General features: G+C 35.9%; 1 protein-coding gene and 1 non-coding gene across 2 annotated transcripts; both read right to left on the reverse strand.

The window, feature by feature from the left end:
* Positions 1-36: 36 nt before the first annotated feature.
* Positions 37-8354, reverse strand: rab4a (RAB4a, member RAS oncogene family). The gene is made up of 8 exons (XM_053502266.1): positions 8339-8354; positions 6935-7015; positions 6716-6830; positions 6123-6185; positions 4310-4464; positions 3768-3863; positions 3547-3676; positions 37-1292 (listed from the first exon to the last, which is right to left on the reverse strand). The coding sequence occupies exons 1-7, from the start codon at positions 8352-8354 to the stop codon at positions 3561-3563; spliced, it is 642 nt and encodes a 213-aa protein (XP_053358241.1). The 3' UTR covers positions 37-1292; positions 3547-3560.
* A 3924-nt stretch (positions 8355-12278) lies between these two features.
* trnal-cag (transfer RNA leucine (anticodon CAG)) lies at positions 12279-12361 on the reverse strand. The gene has a single exon. It is a non-coding gene; the product is annotated as a tRNA-Leu (tRNA).
* Between the last annotated feature and the right edge of the window lie 12399 nt (positions 12362-24760).

Consider the following 24760-nt stretch of genomic DNA (forward strand, 5'->3'; position numbering starts at 1 on the left):
ACATAGTTAAAATTATTATATTAAAATAATTTAATGTAGTATGAACATGTTTGATTGAAGGATGCTTCCTAGTAAAGCTGGACCATATCAGAACAATATTTTACACAATTGTTATATTGCAACATATCTGGTCCAAGCTTTGTTTCTGTCTAGCTCTTTTACAGTTACTTAAGCACAAATATTTAAGGGTAATTATTATTACATGATCATTTTCATCGCTCCTCAAAAGTGGCTTTTGTTAAAAGAATACACAAACAAATGTAATGCAAATACACTGTATGGCCTTTGAAGCATGTTCTCCTATTAACAATTAAGTGTAAACACTTTCAGCACTGTATGCATACAATGTTGAAACCACAGACAATATTTCCCCACCCTTAATCAGTAACAGTTATAAGTAACACAGCTGGGTTAAGAACAAATGAAATATAGGACTTGACAGCTTTTCCAAAAATGTATGAAAAAAAATGAATGAATACATAGCAATTACATTTATAAATGTGATCTATTTAATAACACTTACCATGAGTTAGTCAAATGAACATTTTTAAACAAGATACCAGCATTTAAGTATGTAACACTATGTAACGGTCACTTCTCAATGTATTCATTTATTATTTTGTAACATATTTGTCAGTACTATATATATATATATATATATATATATATATATATATATAAAGATCTTTTCAATATCTACTATAATTTGACATTCCAGGTTTTAAAAGTAACATAACATTTGATATATGTTGTATATGTGCAAAAATAAAGCAGAATGATGGAATTACAACAATGCATGCTTTCCAAAGAAAGCATTTATATATATATATTTAAAAAAAGATTTAAGTGGCGTGTGGGATTTTTATACTGATCAAATGATATGTAAGTGATGGTACATCATAAAGATTAATGTTTTCAGCTGATATGTTGTTGTAACCCATAGCACTCCTGAGCTGATAAAACAATCATTCAAGTTATGGAAATGCAGTCCATAAACATGCTTCAAAATATTGATTTAAGTTTTTCTTTACACGAGACCTAAATACATTAATAGAAGAAGGACTGGAAACGAAGGGTTAAATGGGTAAAGCTCATTGCAGAACTTTCAGCAAGCACCTAGATTTCTCATCCACCGTTGGTGTCTTTGCCTCGGCCTGGATTGTTCCACAGCACAGCAGCGTCCCAAGATTTCAGACGTGTCTGAACCGAAGTAAAAAGGAAGGAGAAGGAAGAGTTTCTCCACTGTTTTGCGTCTCTCGGCCCATTTCCAAAATAGTCTTTATAAACGTTTTCTATAAAGAGATCAGTTACATTTATAAAATGAGTAATAAAACACAACAGGACATGCAGTTGCAGGACAAGAATCAATGTTGGGGTGTTATAATGAAGTGTTACATAAAACGATAGGCTGTTACTAGCCTTTTAACAGAAACACTATCAATAGTTTCATAGTCACAAATTTGAATATGTATAGTTTTTTTGTTAAATAATGTTTAACCCATGTAATTTTTTTTTTTACTTTTATAAGTCTTAGATTATAAAATGATTGTGTTTTAGATTATTGGAAACTTGTCAATCCTACTATAGAAACGAAAAACCACATTCGTAAAAAATAGTGCAAACATTCTTAAAAGACAGTGCATAAAGAACCACCTCATTAAAGTGATTGTGCAAATGCAAAATAATAATAATTTAAAAAATAATAACAACAATAATAATAAAAATAAAATTAATTAACCGGATATTTGTTATCCTTCAGACATAAGTGCATTTGTCAGGCAGTGCAAATACCTCTGTGTTCCCTTACTTAAATTATAGGTAATAAATAATATGTTTAGCATATGTGCTAACACTTAGGGTACAAAGCCAAGCTGTAACATTTTTAAGACGGAATGCTAACTATTACTGAGACCCAAACCAGTCACCTTCCTATTCGTTTTTCTGTGTATAAAGTATAGAGTTATATATGAAACTGCCTATTAATTATACTTCTCCTTTCATAGATACCTTGGCCCACCTTGGATCTCTATTTCTGGTTAGCATACCAAAGTACCCAAATAAGGTGCCTAAGATGCTAAGAGTCTGGGAAGGACACACAGAGTCTGGAGTTAAATATAACTGATAGCCTGCACTGTTCTGTATTTGTCTGTGAGTGCAGACTAACTGATAAGTTCTAGGGGTGGGAATAAAGGTTTAGGCACTTGTTCTTACTCTAGTTGGGAAAGACTCTGATCCTGGGTGTGTATCTCTCAATGTGTGTGGGGGAGGCAGAGAAGGATATGCTTAACATGGCTCAGCATCGCTGTGTCATCGTCACTCGGGCATGCAGAAGCAAACTTGATCAGGGCTCAGGGGGCATTAATGACCAAAATAGCCCCCTATATTAAAGTGGTCTCCGCCTTCCCTGAGCAAACTAAATACAGAACAGATGCTGCTGAGCTGTTACCACCAACATCCTTTTACAGACAAGAGGGAACAGAAGAATAAATCATATAGGACAGGCCATTATAATAGGCTAGGGTATTAAACTCCAATCATAGAATGGGAACACTATTTTAACACATCACATTTAGCTTATTCATGGGTAAATTGAGCCTGGTCACCATATAGCAGGAGTCCAAACAGCAGAGACAATGAGGCTCTATTAAAATGCCTCTCAAAACTAATGCTTTCTGATTTTTTACATACATTAATACATAATGTAATGTAAGACTGATCAACCACTGATTGGAATTATTCATAAAAACTGCTTGGTGTAAATGTACTATTTATAATATACAGTGTTGCATGGACTTACTGTAAATTCGGTCACAAGCAAAATGCAAATGTTAAAAACTTTTGCTGAAAACTTTTATTACTACATGAAAAACAAACTTGAAATATCTGAATGTAACCTATTCCACCCCTCATGAAAACTCTAAGAAGCCTTGCTATTTTTAGCGTGTCTAATTTTTTAAGAGCTGTGCATAAGAGCTGCAATCCCTCCCTAGTGCATCTGAATATCTGCAGTGCAAGATAAGTGGTAATAATAAGTGGCATAATAAGGTTGTCTTAGATACCTGGGTTCAATATTTCAAAAGTAGCCATATGCAATATATTTTCCTTTTTCAGACCTACGTCTACAGTTTCAACACTTACTCGCACACTCACTCATCGTCTTTAATCAACCTTTATCCTGTATATAGGGTCGTGAGGGGCCCTGAGCCTATCCCAGGATACTTAAGGCATGAGGCGGGGTACACCCTGGGATGCCAATCCATCGCAGGGCACACGTTAATTTACACACTACGAGCACTTTGGGAATGCCAATTAGCCTACTCTGCATGTCTGTGGGAGGAAACCGGAGTACCAGCAAGAAGCATAGGGAGAACTCAAAGAATTGGGGAGAAAATACAAAACCATGCATACAGACCCGAGATGGTAATAGAACCCGGGCCCTGGAGGTGCATGGCGACAATACTAACTACTAAGCCACATACAGTTCCAACACAAGTAATAAAAGTCCACAGAACTAGGTACTAGAATAAGGGGAATGGTTTGTCTCACCTGGCTATTGGGCTCTAACATCCACACTCCTGCACACTCTCAGCTTGAGCTCTTCTCGGGGAACGAAGCTGCCGTAGTGCTGCATCACCATACTGAATCCCTGAACCCATCCGCTCTGGATCCAGTTCACCTGACAAACAAAATTAAATCTCATTAGGAGAGGATTTCCTTAATGATGTGACACAATGTGTCAATTTGAACTTTTTGTGCTTTTACAGTACCTGATTCTATTTTGTTGAGGATTTTCCGTGCACACTGGACAAAGGCCTCTTCCACATTTTCTCCAGTTAGTGCACTGGTCTCTAAAAACATGAGCTCTGGAATACACAAATATAAAAATATATATAATATATTATTTTGTTAAAATTATATATTATAAGTATATATAATAACATTTCGGTTTTGAAAACATTAGTAGTCCCTTTTCCCTTTAGCCTAGAATTACTATATAGCGAGTAGGAATGAGGCACCCTCTCCTGTAATTAGAGCATGGTAATCCATGGGATGTTGAAGCTAATTTACAATCCTACAGTGGCCTCTTGTGGTCCAGTTCCAAATACTAATTATGACATACCTTTTAAAACAGTTAAAGACAACCAACAACGAAAAAATATCCCAAAGAATACTTTGTATTTATACAATTATTAGTTTGGGATTTTTTTTCTTTCATCAGTCTGGGTAAACAGTATGATTTAAAACATGATTTTAATAAGCTGCTTTGTACATACTGGATATTTGAATATTTTAAGCCTGGTAGACGCACCGTTCTCCTGAGCGAAGCGAGATGCCTCCAGAAAGGTGACCTCCCGATCAGCATCCAGATCCTTCTTATTGCCACACAGTATAATAACAATGTTCTGACTGGCTAACATCCTGGCATCTGTCAGCCAGTTTGTCAGAGCATTGTATGTCTCCCGACTAATGTAAACATTAGGAAAGGAAAAAAAATTTAAATTGCACTTTGTGTATTTTGTACAGTTTTAGTTTTTTTTTATATCCCATTTGATCAACAAGTGCAGTTTTCACCAAACATGGTTAATTATAATATAATTAATATTAAGCAACAGCTGGTAGTACTGTTATGAGAAAACAATCAAAAGTTAATGAGTTTTTATTGCAGTCTAATCAAAGTGTTTTATTCCTTGTATACCACAGCAATTTCAGATACCATAACCATTTCACTGCATTTCATACTGTGTATGGCTGTGTATGAGACAAATAAAATTTTGACTTTTAAATCTTTTGAATTTGGCAATTATTTTTATTTTTATTACAGAAAGGTGTTTTTACTGAACCTATTTAGGGATACAGTACATTGAAATTTAGTTCCGCTGATCACATTTGTTACAGCAGATGAACTTTTTAAGCAGTAAAAAGTAAGCATGAAAATTGTAATATGTTGACACACTAACTTTTTCTCACAAAATAAAAGGCATCATAATAGTTTCAACAAAGACACAAAATAAATCCCTTTTTTCTGTAACATATTCTGCATATTTGTACATTTTGGTATTTTCCCTATTTATACACATTTGTACTCAACAGATAATAATCACTTCATTAATTAATGTATAAACACTACTGTTACAAATAAAACAGAACTGTGGCACGGCCTAATAGGTTAGAATCATGATATGGTGTTTGTCTTTTTTTATACTTTTAGCTTGACACACATTTCTCTCAGTTCTTTATTTCATTTCCTTTTCCTGTACAGCAACCTTCCTTAGATCCTCAGACAGCTGCCTGCCTTTCTTTCTAACCCTTTATTTACATTTCCCATTTCATCTTGTCTAGCTTTTTTTTTTTTTTTTTTTGGTATGTTTTTGTGTCTTTGTTCTTGCTTCTTGTGCTGACACCTTTCAGACAATATCTTCTTCCTTAGTGGCCTTATTTCGCCTTCCTCTTGAAGGAAGTATGCAGAAGGGCTTTGTTGTATTTTATCTTTATGCGCTCAGCTTTGTAAGGGATGTTAGTCGACCACATATTCTCTTCTGCCTACACAAGTTTATTCTCTTTATTTTCTCTTTCATTTCATCAAGATGGAACTGTAGTTTCTGGCAGAGGAGAGCACCCCCTGTTGTTTTTGCCTTCCATCTCATCTCCTTCAGTGTGATTGCTCTTTTCACATCCTCCTCCCCTACTTCCAACTCTCTGAAGGCAATGGCAATTGTGTACTTTTTACAGGTTTGTTGGAGTTTTTTTTTAGGTAATAGTGCTGGTCCTGTTTCAGTTCCTATTTTGATCTCTATGGAAGGCCATTTACTTGTCCAACAGACAACAACAAAAGCATTAACATGAGTCTGTAATCTGCACTGAGCTATATATACTATATATATATATATATATATATATATATATATATATATACTATATATATATATATACTATATATATATATATATATATATATATATAGTATTTTATCTCATCATTTTACAGCAACCTAAGAGCATTTGTGGCAAGAGGAGCAGATTCCCAAAATACTGTCAGCTGGAAATGTTTTATCTTTTAGTACATGAAAATCTGGGATATTTTTGCAAAAGCATGGCCTAGATGACCTGTTAATGTTCACTTACCTGGTGATGTCATAGACAAGGAGAGCTCCTGCTGCCCCTCTGTAATAGCTTCGTGTTACAGATCTGAGGAAACAAACATGTCTGTTTCATACAGTATAAGAAAAACACTGTGGCTTTCTTAGTTTTCAGGAGAGATTTACCTACCACAAATCATTATTGATCGCCTTGGTCCTTGTTTTAGTCTAGCTCAGTACTTTAATGGATTTAGAGACTCTGTCAATATTGATTTAATACGGGAGTTGTTAACGTGTATCGTAATACATTTATTTGACCCTGGAGCTTTGAGGTGACTCCACAATTTAAAAAAAAATGTAATTAACTTCCCCTGCTCCTACCTGATTTAAGCTAAAAAACAACATCTGTGAAATAAGTGAAAGTAGGATGTTGTGTAAGGATGATCAGTTCCCAATGAAAGCTTTAACAACTCTATATTAAATCAACATTGACAGGCTCTCTAGATTCACTAAAAGTAATGAGTATTCCTGAAACAAGCATCAAGCCAATCAGCAATGCTCACATCATGAAAGAATAAAGAGTAATGCAAACCAGTTTTCCAGAATCCTTTTCCTGCTATACCCAAGCTCTGAACATACCTGAACCTCTCCTGTCCTGCTGTGTCCCAAATCTGGAGTTTGACAAATTTGTTGACCACATTGATGATCTTTGAGCCAAACTCCACTCCAATTGTATGATTTGAGTCGTCCTTGACTAGGGAAAAATATACATATTATTGATCTGCATGGTAAGAATTTGTGTTACTAATGACATGAATTTAAAATGAACTTGTGTGGTGCTGTTGAAAGTTGACATACATTTCTTCTCTATGAACTGGTGAAGGAGACATGATTTTCCAGTTCCTGCATTGCCGATAACAAGGAATTTAAACAGGAAATCTGCACCGAAAAAAAAAATATTAAAACCTTACCACTTCATAATCTGATTAGTTTATTTATGCCTGAGCTCCAAAAGGCAGCATTTCACAACAAAGTTTTATAGTAGCTTTAATACTGAGGAAACTAAGGGAAAATAATCAGCCTATTGAAAATGTTAGCATTCTTTTTTGGACAAAATGGAGAATACATATGAATGCAGTTTATAACAAAGAGGCATTTAGGTGTGAACAGCAGACATATTGAAAAATTATCAGTTAAAATGGTTTGATATTCAGTTGTGAATGATAGGAACATTCACTAATAGCTTGTTAATACAAAAAGGGGTCGGTCTACGTGCCACCTAGAGTCGAATATTCCCCACCCTGGAAATATAGATGCATTTTCTGTGGCAATCACTTACAAGGCAGGATTGCCAGTTCGACAGCGGATTTGTATCTAAGCCCCCTGGGGGTAAATGACGTGGCTCAAGAATCCAACAGTGTCAGCCCCACCTTAACTACGGAGTCACCCTTGCCCCATTGTTAATACAAACTATTTCTTTATTACTGCTTTTGTATCCTGTCAGTTGTAATATTCTGCGTCTTCTTGCTCTATAAGAATTAGTACTCTGCCTGATGTCAGTAGGTACCTTCTTTAAATCAGTTCTTTTCACTTTTCATTTGAAATGTGGTTAGTTACAGGATATACACACTATTCCCTGTTTAAATTCATGAAATCCTTTAAAACATGACTCTTTTTGCTTTTTTTTCCATGGGAGGCAATGCATAACTGTAATAATGTCGACTTGACATTGACTGATGGCACACCACGAACACCACATAACTCTGCAGTGTTGTTAACCACAAGAACAGTATTTGAACCCACTCTTTGGTACAAAAAAAAAACTGCCAATGAAACCAACAAGTCTTATGTGTTTTTCTCAGAACTCTAGTTTTGGGTAGTGTCGAATAGCAATCCAATGTGTTTGTGATTGCACAATACAGGAATTGGATGCTGGGTGTAGCGGTGCAGGATATAACAGCTTCTTCCGGGCTCCGCTGCGCTGTTTACAGACAAACCCGTTTCTTACATATTTGCCTCGACTCGCACAAGCTAAGTGCTATAAAAGTTAATTAGCCTCCCCTCTATCCATCCAGGCAGCCGTGTACTCGTAATGAGATCGCTGTGACCGCCCGCGGGCGTAGCTGCTCGTGCACAGCGCTATTAGCCTGCGAGCCGTTATTATTATTGCGATGCATCACATCGGGACACCTGCTTATTCCATGCAGCACAACCTCCTGGATTTAGCCTGTACCCTAGTGCACGAAAATAAATATACCCTACCGTATGTCTCGGACATGGCAGATGTTTACGTCAGATTGCTATGTGTTTCTCAGCGCAGTAGAGGAGGATATTAAATAAAGGGAAAATCCCTCAGCGGGATCCGTGCATCCTGCTAGAATTTCACAGGCCGCACACTTCCGGTTCCGATTTTCAACGTAAGAGCCTAGGAGTGTACCTTGCAGTTGACTCTACAGCAAAGGTATACTGTACTGTATAAGTTCAATGTTTAGTCAACAGTCATGTGGAAACCTGAGTCTAATATTAAACCCCTAGAGAACACATGCTGCTTTGCATTCGATCAAGTATTAATAGTATTCAATGATAACTGACGAGGGTCTACTCTTCAGACTGGTGTAAAACATACACGGTGAGCATCAAGTCTTTCCCTGATTTTGTAAAGTAATTTCTCATCACTATGTTTGATAGAAATGAAGCTTCATAAATAACAGAAAAAAAACTTTGCAATAAACCCTATGTACCAAGCACAGGTTTTGTGCAATAAATGTTTGAAATTAGGGAATACTTTACGCTCACACTGCATTTTAGGCACATTTATGCGCCAGAAAGTTTTCATGTGGGATTCTTTATTTTAATAAATTAAAGTCTGGTAGTGGTATTCCCTAAAATAGTAGAATAGCACAATTATTATTAGATTAAAAAGCTAACTGGAATTCTATATTATCTATAACAACGGTTAGTTCTTGTCCACAGATTGGGTGAGATGCATTTGAACAATGACTGCATTTCCGGTGTAGACCTTTCTCCACTGTGTCTATCATTCCACTAATCTGTCTTATCTTTTTAGATTCTGTCTCTCACAGTGAAAATGCACCTATGCTGAAAATTGTAGACTCCTCCATGATTTTTAAGTAAGAGAACTTGCAAAATCACAGGGTGATCAAATACTTATTGACCTCACTGTATATACTACTAAGTGCAATTACATGTGAAATGCGTGCACACACACACACACACACACACACACACACTCTCTGCGCGGGCGCGCACACACACTCTCCGTGCACACACAACTATGAAATACACACAGACACACACACACACAAACTTTTGACTTTGAGCTGCTTACACTGAATGAAACTCATTGAGTCATTTAAACTCATCTTATGCCTGTATGACTTATTTGGATTTTGAGTTTTGTTACCCAGACTTTCAAATGAAGGAACAGAAACCTCTCAGTTTTTATTAAAACTATCTTTATTTGCCTTTAAAAAATGCATCGAAGTCTTGCGAGCTTAGATTGACAAGATAGTGAGTAATGACAATTTTTATTTTTGGGTTACAAAACAATTTTTAACAATAGTACAACATGCAACAGTACAAAATAGTTCAACTTACAATAACAATCAGTAAAAAAAATCTCTGCAACAGCAATACCTCCAATCAGGTAACATCAATTCAGGACTCTTATTCTCTTTTAAATACTTGTGTGTCAATGGCAAAGTCCATGTTACTTTTAAAAGCACCATATGTGCTGTATATTGGCAGGCGAAGACAGTTAATGCAGGTATTTGCAACTAGAAACCTTTGTGGACTATTAGTTGGATGAAGAAATTCAACAGATGTGCGAAAATAAAATCCAATAGGAGGAACTTGATTGGACCCTGTAGCAATTGCTAGAATTGCTCCAAGCTTCTGTGAGCCCGCATCGTCTGAAGACTTTGAAAAATAAAGAAAAAAAATAAAAACTTAGTAGTATGCAGTTTAAATGGATTATTTGACTTTGTTTACATCTTCTACAGTAAATAAAAATATATTGTTATTGATAGGGGTGTGCAGGGGTGACAATATCTGTATCTGTTCTTGCAAAATTATTTTTATCTGTTTTTGAGTAAAATGCAGAAATGGGAAAAGGGGCTTTTAAACAAAACAGAAACATAAACAACCTAATAAAATAAAATAAATAAAAATTCAATCATAGGATTTTTCTAGGGGTGTGAAATTTTCTCACTGTGAAATCCCTATTGAACAAAATATTTACTAGCCCAATAATAATACAAGCACTTCACACAGTTAGAAGGCTTTTCAGTCCACAAATGACTCAACATTAACAAGAACTATGGTTTTGTGGCAGAAACATTGGATAGTCACATAACATTTTATCATATTAATGTAGATATTACATTTAAAGGAATTATTGAATATAATTTCAATATTTTTGTTAAGTTATAGCAAATTTAGTGCATTTGTAAAATGCCAAATACTTTAGTCTATGGTTTTTAATTAACATTAATACCATAGAAACAACAGTTACTTTTTTCAATGGTAATGACAATGCATGGTTTTACCAGGGGTTAACGTGATCTAAATAATATGAAAGGCCAATGTATAATTTTAATTCTAACTCAGTCAGAATATTTAAAATTTAATCAAAAAAATTTATGTGGTTAAAATTTTTACATTTTTCTTTATGAACATGAATTTACATCTGCAGGCCAATTAAACCTACAGTCAAACATGCATCTTTAAAAGACAAAACATGTACTATTCATTTGTGAAATGTTCACCTGTTTGACAAATGTTTGTCATATTCTAATGATAAGGAGTAGTCTGATAATAAAACCAAAATTAACAGTCTGGTTCATGCAACTTTCACCCAGCAAAAATCTGCCTTTAAACTTAAATATTTGACATTCGTGATAATAATTGATATAATCTGATATGAAAAATTGTATTGTTTATAATTTTATTATTCAAGTGCATTTTGATACCTTGGAAATCCAGTGCCAAGTTGAGGCTCCCCTCTTTCCCTTCAAACAATGAAGAACGCATCAGTGCTTCCAGGAGAAGGCGTAAAAATTCCTTCCTAGCACCTCCCAGATCAATGGCTTCTTCATACCCGCCCTTGTCATCAGAAAACCTAATGACCATTCTGTTATTAGGGTTTTATGAGACTCTTGTAAAGCCATGTATTGCACCATCCAATACTGCTGCACGGTTTATATTAAACTTTGATGTTTGGTTGCAACAAATTTTTTCCGAAAGTCAAAATTTGCTTGACTGCAGTGTCCTCTGTTAAGGCAATGCTATAAAAGAGAACAACATATTTAGCTCTGTTTAATGTTTGATCCACTACTATAACAATTATTTCTAAGGATTGTAGATGCAATTGCAACTGCAAACTCACGTCTAGTCTTAGATGCTAGTAATGCATTATAGCATTGCAAAGATCCTCATTCTCATCCTCGTCCTCTGAAATTCCCTGAATAATGGTAAGGTAAGTATTGTAATCACTTACCCAGGAAGTGTTGCTAGTTGTGATTAATTGGGCAGAACTGGTGGACTGTTGGATGAATAAAATTAATAGTAATTAATTTCATCTCTGCAATATCAATCCTTCCTCTTGTCATACCTTTGTTGAAGAGTAGCACCCTTATTGGTATATTCCTTTGTTCAATATTTATAAATAAATGTAGTATCTAGCTAACACATCTAGCTACTCTCATTTCTTTCTTTTTTTCTATATTAATAGTGCTTTTTCTCAGGATCTGATACTTCACATTATGGAAACAATCTTCCCTTATATTGGAATATTTTTCTTCTCAAACTTTGTATTAAATAAAAAAGCTGATTCTTAATGTATATCAAGTGCCTTTCAAAGTATCTGTTTGCACTTTCCTTCAATATGTGTTTGCATGGTTGTGTTATATTTTATGTTTTAAAAATTGACTTGGATAACCGTGCAAAAATTAATATGTACTGTAATGCAATCGCAAATAAAAAAGTTCAGTTCCGAAATAGTCAATGCTGTAACGTTATAATGACTTTCCGTTCGTTTTCATATAGTTGGAGGAAATACATTATAACCTTTCCAGAACAATTCAGCCATTAATAGTATTACTTATTGTTCAGCAACCGTGCAACAATACAGTGCTGATGTATTGTTGCACGTTTTCGGATTCGGTGTGAAAAAAATGTTTATTGTCAGAAGTGGGATTCGAACCCACGCCTCCAGGGGAGACTGCGACCTGAACGCAGCGCCTTAGACCGCTCGGCCATCCTGACATGTAGAGCACGTTGACATAAATGTAAAAAAAATTATCTGCGTATCTAGCTGCCTTACGATGTAATGAAGTTCTAATAAACGCTATGGTATAACACAAAAATAATTACTGCAAGTCACGAGAAAAACGCTAATAGCGGGTTGACCAAGATACTGGTTTGGGACGTGTTGGAATCGATTCCAGGTGTCGCTAAAATGCAGCGACAAAAAAGTGTGATAGTGTTTGACTTTACCAGCTGCCTGATTTCAGCGGATGCCAGAATAAAACTGCACATAAATAATGGAACAGTTATAAATAAAGATCCTTTAAATTAGAATTTGTTGGCTTAGTATTTTGTTGATATTTATCACATTCATAAACAACTGTCATTTTAGTTATTTGTTTAAAATTCGAAAGTATTACAGTATTACATAAAATCAAACCAGTACTGCATTATCATATGTCACATCAAAACTTGTTTGTGTTATTGTTTTAGTGTTATTATTTTTATGAAGTGGCAATAATTTTGGAGATTGTTTATATACTTATTAAACAGACTACACCTCACCTCATCTTTTACCCATTCCTTATGCTTCACTAAAATGGCAGTGGATTTGACAATTTATCGCTGCAACGTGCACAAGAAGAGGGACACCATCCAAGCACTGAAGCAGATTTAAGAGCGTCTATCAGACTAAACTGTGGCAATTCTATGATTGTAACTAGCACAAAAATTGTATTGCTATTTGAGGATGGTTAGCTGAAAACCTGCTCACCACAAGATGGTGATATTCATGCTTTAGTGAAAGAAATGCAGTTACTGGAGAGCAGCGTTTTACATCAAAAAGTATAAAGAGTAATGCTATGATAGACATATATACATATGCATGCAGTCATTAAAACAGTTAATCATGTGGGAGCAATGCATCAAATCATACAGATGCTAGCCGATAGCTTGAGATAAGGCTAACATTAACTATCAGAAGGGGCAAAATTTGTGACCATGGCATGATTGTTGGTGCCAGACTGAATATTTCCATAACTGCTGATATCTTGAGCAATAATGATTAATGAATTATTTCTAGAGGTGCAAAAACATCCAATGAATAGCAGTTCCACCGAAAATGGAGACCCTGGTTTGAGTTTAGATTGCACAACTCTGTACAATGGTGTTGAGCGGAAAAACACCCCTGACTTCACAAATGTACAATGTAGAATACCATGTCAGGTTCCACTCCTGTCAGCCAAGAACACAAAGCCAAAGCTGCAGCAGACACACACTCCCCAAAACTGAACAGGTAAAGACAAAAATGTACATTCAAAAATGAAAGAAAAAAAAATGTAGCCTGGACTGATGAATCTCAATTTCTGCTGAGGCACACAGATGGTAGGGTCAGAATTCTGTTTCAACAGCATGAATCCATGGATCCGACCTGCTTTCTGCCATCATTCCAGGCTTAAAGAGGTGTTGTAATGGTGTGGGGAATGTTTTCTTGGCACAATTTCTACTAACCATCAACTGTAGGTAGTATTCCATCCTCATGCCCAATGTTTCTGGGATAAACGCCAGATCCGTTGTCAAGTGCAAAGGTAGTCAGGATAAATAAAATATTTAAATCGTATTTGTTACATAAACAGCCGTACACAGTATGATATGCAGTGAAATGCTTATAGATAAAGCAGTTTCTTTAAAAGCAATAAATGAGAAAACCAAGATGAAGAGCAAGGGATTTCTAAGACTGATCCTGAGAATTATAAGCATATAGTTTAATACATATTCCACTAAATCGTCTAATGGCACCATTGATATACAAAGCCTAAATTGTTGCTCTATAATGTAAATATGTTGTTTGGTCAAAAGTCTGTGGACATCTGATCAATCAAACAAGTGTGTTTGTTTAACATCCCATGATAGGTTTAGTCCTTGCTTTGCAGTTACAATAATCTCTATATATCTGGGAATGCTTTTCATTACATTTTGTGAGTGTTTGCTCATTTAGCCACAAAAGCATTAATGAGGTCAGGCACTGATGTCAAACAAAAAGGGGTTAAAGTCAGGGCTCTGTTCAAGTCACTCTGGGTCTTCTTACATAGAGGGACATCCACATATGGGTGTGATGGTCAGGTGTGCAGAGACGTTTTGTCTTTGTTTTACTATGTTGCTTTGTTTTAATGGCACAGGCCTTTAAACAGTTGTCAGGGGCCATGCATCAGTTGATATATATATAGAGAGAGAGGTTTGAGATGTTTCTATATATTCCCTCCTTTGTTTAGGCACTTCCTGTTTTCTTTAAATCCTTCCTGACTGGAAATGTAAGATAGTATATATTTAAGATCCCTGAGTATTGGCTCAGGGATATCGGGTGAAAACCATTTTTGCTTAATTTTAAATGTTTTTAATATACGCATTTAATATCTACATACAGTATATGCATTAGGTATCTACATAGATGCATAGTATTTCCACAGCTACAAGGTCCCTGGTTTAATCCTCAGATCAGGATTTTTTGCTGTGTGTAAGGAGTTTCACATGTTCCCACATGTTTGTATGCATTTCTGGGTTCTGTGCTTTCCTCCATTATCCAATGCTCATTAAATAAATTATTAATATTTAATATTTAATTTTAATTTATACCCTGGTTGCTAAGTTGTTATAAGCACCTTGAACCAGTTAATGCTACAGCAAATTGCTGCAACCAACAGAATATATTTAATGATATGAGTGGTAAAAAAAATCCATGGACCTGCGGTGTGAACTCTGGGGAATTAGGCCCCACCAGGGATCTTCACTATCACTGCAGTACAATGGTAACCAGGAAGCAGGGAAACTGACTGTCCTTGAAATCTAAAAATGTCATCACATTCTCGAAGGCAGGATGTTATTCTGAAATGTGGGAGTCTTTTTTTATTTAATTTCAGCTGAAACCAGTGATCTCAAGTGCTTGCATCTGTGCCAGGTTAAGGCCACTGGGGCAAAGAACACCTAACCAGACAGAAAAACACATCAGACACTCTCATAAGCTAAAATGCTATTGTCTAAATTTTCCTATTTTTGGTGGCCTATTTATACAGTGACATACTTGCAACCTAAATTTGTTCAACAATATACCTACAAACAGCAATTAATAATAATAGTAATATCATTTTTTATATAAAAAAAGTTTTCACACTCCAAAGACATGCAAATTAGATTAATTGGTGTTCCCAAATTTGTGTGCGCGCCCTACAATGGATTGGCACACCATCCTGGGTGTACCCCGCCTTTTGCCCTAAGTCTCCTGGGATAGACTCTATCTACATAGTGATGTAGACAATGAGTGAGTGAGATTGAGATATGTGAAATTATACATTTGAATGTGGTAATGTTAAATTATGTTTTGCACAACTTGACCACTTTTTAATGAAACTTGAATCTTGAATTAATGAGGGTACTTTGGGCAGGTGGTTTGAATTTGGGATCGTAGCACAAGCTATAAAATAACTTCTTATGCAAGTAACAGGAAAATAACACCCAGCCTTTCCACTGTGCCATAAGGCTCTAAACAACATGTGGTTTGTTAGTTTAAAGAGGCCTTGGGAGGCTGTACATTAACAGTGCAGGCTTTCACAGGCCTGGCCTTGTGCAGACAGTATTAGTGCCACAGTGTCTCACTCCTTTCCAAACCCAACAGGCCACTATAGACCTGTTTATCCTATAGGCAGCTTCCTCTATGCTGACCAAGACTGAGCTGAAGCTTAACTTGCAGACATACAGACAAACAGTAATAGCAAACACTCTGAATGCTATCCTTGTGCTGAAGGTTGGAAAGCAGCTAGATGAGAAATAGTTTTAAAGGGGAAGGAGGGCAGTGTACAGTGTGTAAAATGTTCACTGGCTAAGCTCATAAAATCCAATGTGTGTGTGTGTGTGTGCGTGCGCGCGCGTGTGATTTGCTGTTAATCTCTTAAAAAACTTAGAACCCAAATTATATAAATTCAGTTGTTCACATGGAGGTCATTTTATGATTTCCAACTGGTAATATTACAGTTGTGCAAAGTTAGTTCTGAACATGCCTGCCTTTAACATACATAATCACTTTATGACAAGTTGCAGGCAACATAGACTAGTGCCTTGCTCTTAATCACATATGTTTTAGGTCAAAATATCAAGTAAACTTTGACTCATGGCGTAGTGATTATAATTTAAATTAAGGTTAGTCATGTGGCACAGCTGCTTTCAGTGTCAGGTTCAGGTCAAAATGTTGCATGTCATGCCACACAAGCAGTACAACTTAACTAAGGCCAAAGATCACAGAGATTTGTACATGTCACTAAAAGATCTTCTCAGTTAAGATTACACAGACAGACAGACAGACAGACACACAATCACACTTAACTTACAAATAATGGCCATTTTTATCAGGTTTACCTACTAAATCATTATACACACTTTGTAGATCTTACAGTTAATAACTTAAGACAGTATACTGATGTGTAGAGTTGATCAGTGCTCCGGAATTCTGTTCTTACTCCAACAATGCTACTGTGTGCAATACACTTGTACCAACTCGACACAGTTACAGAACCAACACATCATCAGTCACGAAAATTTTAATATCACTGTTGGGTTCCAAATATTTTCTGGTCAGGTGTTTTCTCTTTCTACTCCCCTTGTCTTGATGGATGGTGTGGAGGGGGGATAAAATATTGTAAAAACATTTAATGCTTTTTTTTTTTTTATAAAAAAAACATGATCATTGCCAGATTTTTAAAATAATCTAATTACAAAATGGTTTTGTTCAACAAATAATTAACCTATAATTATGCTTCTTCAAGAAATAAGCAATATTATCTGAGAATGGAGCAATTATAATTCATAATTGCAAAATGAAAGAACGATTAGAAAAACCCTACTATACACATAATATTCTCATTTAATATACACTGTTTTCAGTGTATGATGTGTGTGCATGTTTGTCTATAGTGACGTTATTGACGTCCTTATCTTCGATCTTTGGGCCCGATTAAGGTGTATAGTCTGGCTTGGTTTAGATGTCTGATGCCAAAAGCCTTAAATAATTGGCTGCATTATAATCTAAAGTGAGAGTCCCTGTTCTACTGTATGTAAAGCTCTCTAAAGTATGATAATGTGTTTAAAATAGAAGAGAGAACCACTAAGTGAGTGTGTGTGTGTATAAAGTGTAGAGCTGAAAGCCTTCATTGAGGCAGTGTCGCCTCCACAGTACTTCATGGTACACAGAGTTCACCATTGTTCCCAGCCCATCACTATTGGAAACAGACAGCCGGGAAGGCAGCAGGCAGAGCAACAGGAGTGAGAGAGGGAGAGTTGAAGAGGGGAGCACAGAGGGGTGGGACTTGGCTCTTTTTTTCATCACTCCAGTGTTCACTAAACAGACACAAAAGGAGAGCCACGATCATTCTGCATGTGTGCTGAGGGTCACTGCGAGCATTCAGGGGCCCAATAAGAACCCTAAAACTGCTGATCATCAAACACTCAACTTTGAAGTCAAGCAGCACTTATTCTTAACACTGATTGGACAATGGTCACTTAAGTGTATTTTTCCATGAATTTATTAAAATGGGAGCAAAATGGGTTCAACTTAGTGCAACACTGAACCTGGTGTTTTTTCTTACACGGATTTCAAATTGAAAAATTAATTTGTGATTTAAGTAATTTAAAAATCACGTATACCCTTCAGGCACACCATTTCTAAATATTTAACCCAACAATAATTAATCCAAATAGACTATATTGGTCTTCCAGTAGTCACAAGGCACCTTTAAATATTCTGGATCCAAACCTTCTCTGGGTTAAACCTTGTCTAGGTCAGGCATGTCCTGTGTATCCAAGTCTCCACCCTACCTCACAGTTTCTCTTTCAAGCTTGGAGATTCTAGCTGCTCTTGTGTGATTTTAGAAAAAAAAAAATCATGATAAAGGGACTCTGACAATATGCACAAGCTGAATACACATCTCTGTGGTATTCAAGTGGCTGTGGATTGAATGCTAATGAGGTGAGCGCAGCTGTCACAGCGAAGCTTAGCAAGTCAATTGCATCAGCGATGACCCCACTGCGTCTTCATAGGGACCTTTCACCGATGGCAAGCAAAAAGGGTTTTGCAATAAAAGGCACTTCATCTAAGCCAGCCCACTAGCTCTCCTGTTGGCCAATTTCACTCATTAGTTCAAACTTAAAATTTTGGAAAAATTGAAAGAGGACCCTGAAAGAAAAATGTACTTTGTCTTAGAACAGTGGCCTGAATGTATTGCATAGCAGGAGTTTTTAAAGTTTTTGTAGTTAGGGGCCTTTTTTTCCCCTTTACTGTCAAATATTCCATGGGCTTCATTGGTGTAGATTTAAGATACATTACCCAAACATTCAAGTACAAGAATTATTTATTTTGTAAATTATTTTTTTGCCCATTTGGTTTTTCCATTTTTAGGAAATTTGTAATTATATTTAAATTTATATAATTGTCACGATTGGGGTGAATAGGCGGATGTAGATCGCCGTGGGCGGAGAGAGCAGGCATAACGGCGGAGGGGTATTTTAACAAAAAAGTCTTTTAATAAGAGTTGTAACAGAAAAAAATACATTAAACAAACAAAGGAACAAAAACTCAAACAATACTTAACAGAATGGGGTTAAACATGGACTCTCTGGCAGGACACAGACAAAGGGACATTACCAGGCACTACTACCCGTTACACTAGGCTTGAGATTGGTAGTGAAACACAGGCAGACGGACGACTAACACGTCCTGTGGCGAGACACAGGCAGACGGATGACTAACACGTAACAGGACACACAAACCACACGTGGAGCTGAAACTAGACACAAGACAAGACGCCCGACGAGATGGGAGAGACGAGAGACCGGGGAGAGAGAGAGACAGGACTAGGGCTAAAGACATGGCAATCAGCTAGGCATGGCTTTTAGCTAAACATGGTTAAGCTGTACGAAGGCTAGCCTAGGGGACACCCGAAGGCTAGCCTAGGGGACACCCGAAGGCTAGCCTAGGGGACACCCAAAGGCGGGAGACAGGAAAGACAGCACAGCTAGAGACACAAAGGGGCTATGTCTAGAAGCATGCTAGTTAGCTTAACAGATTTTACCTAAACACACTCCTAGCTACTTACCTGGCTCTAGCTAAACACACAAGAAACAGGGGGACAAAACCACAATACTCACACCACACAAGACATGACTGCATCAGCTCCACAAACAGACACACAGAACATATACAGTTTTATACAGAACATTGCCAATATGGGAGCCCAAGTCAACAGAACTTAAATCAAAATATAAAGTAAAAGAACTAAACACAAACTGCCCACACAAATGACAGTAGATTAACTAATAATGCTCGACCCAGTTTCCCAGACTAAACCGCTATTTATAGATGGATTAATGATTACCTCGGCTCAGGTGTGCACTTGCATCACCTGACCGAGGTGCCTTCTGGGAAACTGAGTCAGCCAACAAAAACTACAACTGAAAAACAGCGACCTCTGGTGGTGGTCCCTTACAAATTTACAGTTTAGGGGTTATTAAGATTTGGATTAAATTCACTCAAACAACAATAACAATTAAAATAAATCTGGATAAATTTTGCCAAAATGGAGCATAATTATGTTTTTAAGTAATGAAAATGTCTTTCAGTATAAAATATTATTTTTACCTTTTTGCCTCACCACCCAAGTTTAGTTGGAACAATCCAGATAAAGTAAATGACAGCTTTTCAGTAATATGGATTTTTTTCTGTGCAAATTACTAATAAATATCCAGAGTGTGTAAAGAAGTAAAAAAGTTCATCAGCAACAAATTTAACCCTTTAACTGTCAGGCTCTAAAACCCCAATGACAATCAAACCAACCTCATCGAGTCAGGTCATCAGCATGTCAGGTGTTTGGCAAAAAATAATTACATGTACAGTACTTTCAGGTCCCACATACAGCAAAGCTGTGATCACAGGGTTTCTATCTGAAAAACAGAATCTGTTGTGGATTGAAGGGGCAGGAAGGAGAACAGGATCCAACAGATAACGCTTGTGGAAAGTACACCAAACTTATCATCATGCTCTGAGCTTGCTGAACTTTTTTCTGCTGCTGCACTTGTAATTGAAAACTTGTTGTAATTGAAAAATCTGACACATGAGCTTAAAAAGATGAAATCAAATCTGTGTTTGGAAATTCCAAATTTAGTGTATACAATTTGTTACATACTGTAAGTATTGTGAAATCTGAGAAATAAAAAGTCTATATATATATATATATATATATATATATATATATATATATAAAATACAATGAATAAGTATTCCTTTTATTGTCTTTCTTTGAGCAACACAGGCAAAAATGTGCCAGTGTCTAGAATGACATCAGTCTAATGTCTGAATATATTTAATGAACTAACACTGGACAACATTTGTTTGAGATTTGCTTATGCTGACATATTGTTTGGCTGCTCATCAAAACATTACATAATAAGTTTCTCAGTACACTAAAGCTACAGATGTTTTTCCTGCCTCAGTAACATTTTGAATGGAACACAGATTTGTCACAATGTTTATGTACATCTAACATAGAACTGTACTTGTACAAATCCTCAGTTTATTGTGTATGTTATATATGTTGTATATGTTGTTTATTGTGTTTTATACAACCTGCTGGGCAAAGTGTTGAACAAAGCTTCTTTAACGTCTGTACAGTCAAATCATACTCCTTTGTGTGGCTTAAGGCTGTGTCACTGTTTAAGGGTGCATGTTTACCAGTTTACCTTTTCAAATACTATAGTAAACATCATGCAAGTGCCTTCTGGTGATTAGAGTTAGTATAGTATTAATACGCATAATACCAAATTTTAGCAACCAACAGTGCATGTTTATATAGTTTATTGACTGCACACCAATGCTTTTGCTGACTGACTTTCCCTGCCTCGTTTTCATTTCATAACACAGCTGGCCCCACACAGACTGCTCCATTATCAGTGTAGATAACACACCGCTACTCTTTTCCCCTCACAAAAATATGCTGTATAAATACCGGATCTGGGCATGGCCATACAGATGGAACAAAACTGTGTAAAAAGTACATGGGACCAAGAATAAGAAAAGCCATGTGGAAAATAACTGTTGGATTCAAATTCCATTGCGTGTGGGCTGTGATAAGAGCATGACCCTGTCTTTTAGGATTAGGACTTTGTAAACAAAGGGAAGGTGTAACCAGGAGCCATTAAAAAAAAATGCTTTGAAATTTTAGTAAACATGTTTAGTGAGCTTGTTCCTGGTGTTGGCTTAGAGTTACTTTCAGAGAAAACACTAATGATTCCTGATGTATGTGGGTATGAATGTAAGTAGGTTAAATGATACAGAATCTGTAAATAATCTGCAATTAAGTACTTTGGTGAAATCATCTGAACACTGTTTTAAAAGTCATGTGCAATGTAAGGCAGTGTTATGAATCAAAACCTTTACTGTTTTTGATCATTGCATGATAAGATGATCCCCACACCCAAAAGACAAACAAACCAGCAGTAAATCAGCAGATGCTACAGAATTCCAGGCTGCAGAGGAGGAGTTGTGGTGCACTCATGTCCTAACACTGACCAGAGCCTGCATTTCATCATCATGACATCACACAACTTAGACAAGTACTTACTTTAGAGAGACTGAGGCTGATAACAGATGGTTAACAGTTTCACAGTGTAAGAGGTAAATAAATTTGTTTCTATAAAGGGGAATTTGAACTACAAAAATTTATAAGAGCAAGCTTTTATTGCACAAATTATCACAATCATTTAAGAACAAAGAAAATAGTTTACAATTTATAATTTCTGTATACATAAAAGATTATATTGACTATATTGTAGTAGATTCCAAAAGAGTAATACCTGTAAAGTATTGCAGGCACAAATAAAAAATAACACAAATAAAAAAAATTAGACTTAAAACCTTAATATGAAGGCAGTAGGCAGAGAAACAGTTATAATTTGTTGAATTTACCCTCATATACGTAGCCCCACTAAGTCTGTATTTAATTGATCGTAAAAAATTAACCATGGGTATATCTAAGAGTTGCTGCTGTTGCTGTTTTTAAAATAATAATAGGCTATTGGAAATAAATAAATAATAATAATAATAATAATAATAATTATTATTATTATTATTATTATTATTATTATTATTATTATTATAATGATAATAATAACAACAACAACAACAACAATAATAATAATAATAATAATAATAAATTACTATTTTTTATGATCAATTAAATTGTTGTTATTTAAAGTAGTAATTGTTGTTTTATATGGTAGTAAATAATGTGCAATTACCAATATCATGTCATATAATGTAATATGTAAAAATAAATCATAATTTAAAGAATTATAAGTGAGTGTAATATTCAGGGACAAAAGAATAAAACAATACCAGTCACACTGGCCCCAGTGACCAGAACAACAAACATTTTTACTAAAATGATAGTAACTACATGGCATAACACTTTTTATTTTCAGTTTTCAGTTTAACATTCATAAAATGTTAAACCGTACTTCCTAAGATCTACATTAACATAAGTGTTGTTAGTTTTACTACCATCCCATGCAACAAACTGCTATGTATAACCTGTCCACCAGATTGTGAAATATCTGGCTGCTGTCAATAAAATCCCAAAACTTTTATAAAACGGTAGGAAATAAGATTGGTTAAGTAGTTATATCTTATTTCACAGAAAAAACACTTTTAATATTTATTACAAGGTCACAGAGAGAGTCCTCTGATTCCATTCTATAAGTGTATCAGGATATTCTTGTGAAGAGCATGAGTCACCATTCCCAGCAAAATCACTTGTTGCTTTCAAGTTGTGTTAGCAGAGAAAAGATGAAAACAAGACAAAGTGTGTGGTGGCATGGAGCAGAGCCAAGCATAAGCTCCCCAAAAGCACAGGGTTGCCAAAAATAATATATGCCAAATTAACCAAGAGGATACCAAGTTATATACATGACAATATGGGACTAATTCACACACAACTGGATTGAGTTCAATTTCGTCATTTTTTAATTAACTTCAGTAACCACTTTCTTCTTATCACACAACCATGAAGTGTGAGTCTGCACTTTATAACTGTCGTCACTCAGTGACACTTGATAACCCTAATGTTAAAAGCTCTTCTTCAAAGAAAAAGCAAAGAGACGTTTGGCTGTACCTACATCAGAGTTTATTCGAAATAAATGCAACAGGCAGTATGCAGCAGAGGGATCATTTTTCCAAACTGGGATCTGTTGTCTTTAGTTGAACAATGCCTGAAACAGAAACAGAAGCTGGGGTCAGCAGAGATGGACAGACTCGACAAAAGGTTTGTACCTCTCAATGCAACAACCTGGAGCTAGATTTGCAAACAGCTGTGTGTTTGGAAGCTTGGCAAATGGTTTGTTTAAGGCTTGCTCTGCCTGTTTGGAGGAATGCCTGGTGTTGAATTTATACACACACACACACACACACACACACACACACACACAGACATGGACCATATTGCTGTCTCTGTTATCCATATTCACACTGATAGTCATATTTCAGAAACTTTATAATTCATCATCTGTACATGACAAATGTACAGTTTAAAAGAGTGTCCAGGGAGTAACAGGATTATTGGGTTCTAAATCACATTTTAGCTGTATGCTTATTATTATTATACCATATACTGTATAATATATTAATTTAACAGTGTTTAAAGGCATTAGCATACAGACATGTGTAAAAGTTAGTGGCCATTTTTTATTCTATGTTTGTTTGTGTAAAAACATAATAAAAATCTTCTAATTGTAGCGGTGTATAGTATTAGGCAAATACAACTTCAGATGTACATCTTTCTTCCTTCCTTTCTTTCATTTTTTTTTAACTATTTTAATGTGATGCCAAAAAGAGAGCCCATGAGAGCACAAAAAACTTGTGGGCAATACTAAGTACCTTCTTACTGCTTCCAGAGGATTTAAGAGTGTATTTTGCAGCCAGGTGCTGCTTATCATTAGCCCTTGATTAATTGATCTTCAGCAGGTGTACAGACCTCTACAAAAGCAGACATTTTGGCAGTTTCCTGGTCTGGAACATTCAGGTATGAATTAACACAATGCCAAGAGGGAAAGACACAAGCAATGGTCTTAGAGAAGCAATTGTTGCTGCACATCAATCTGGAAAGAGTTATAAAACAATTTGGAGATCCACATCCTACAGTGGGAAAGATTAGTCACAAATAAAAAGCATTCAAGAGAGTTGGCAATCTTCGGAGGAGCGGACGTCCCAGCACACTCATGCCAGGATCAGACCATGCAATGCTCATGGGGGGGTCAAGGAAAAAAAACAAAAACAAGAGCTACATCTCTGACCCTACAGGCCTCACTAAGCATTTTACATGTTAAGTT

This window comes from Clarias gariepinus, chromosome 8, assembly GCF_024256425.1.
Source record: "Clarias gariepinus isolate MV-2021 ecotype Netherlands chromosome 8, CGAR_prim_01v2, whole genome shotgun sequence".
In the NCBI taxonomy this organism is placed as follows: Eukaryota; Metazoa; Chordata; class Actinopteri; order Siluriformes; family Clariidae; genus Clarias; species Clarias gariepinus.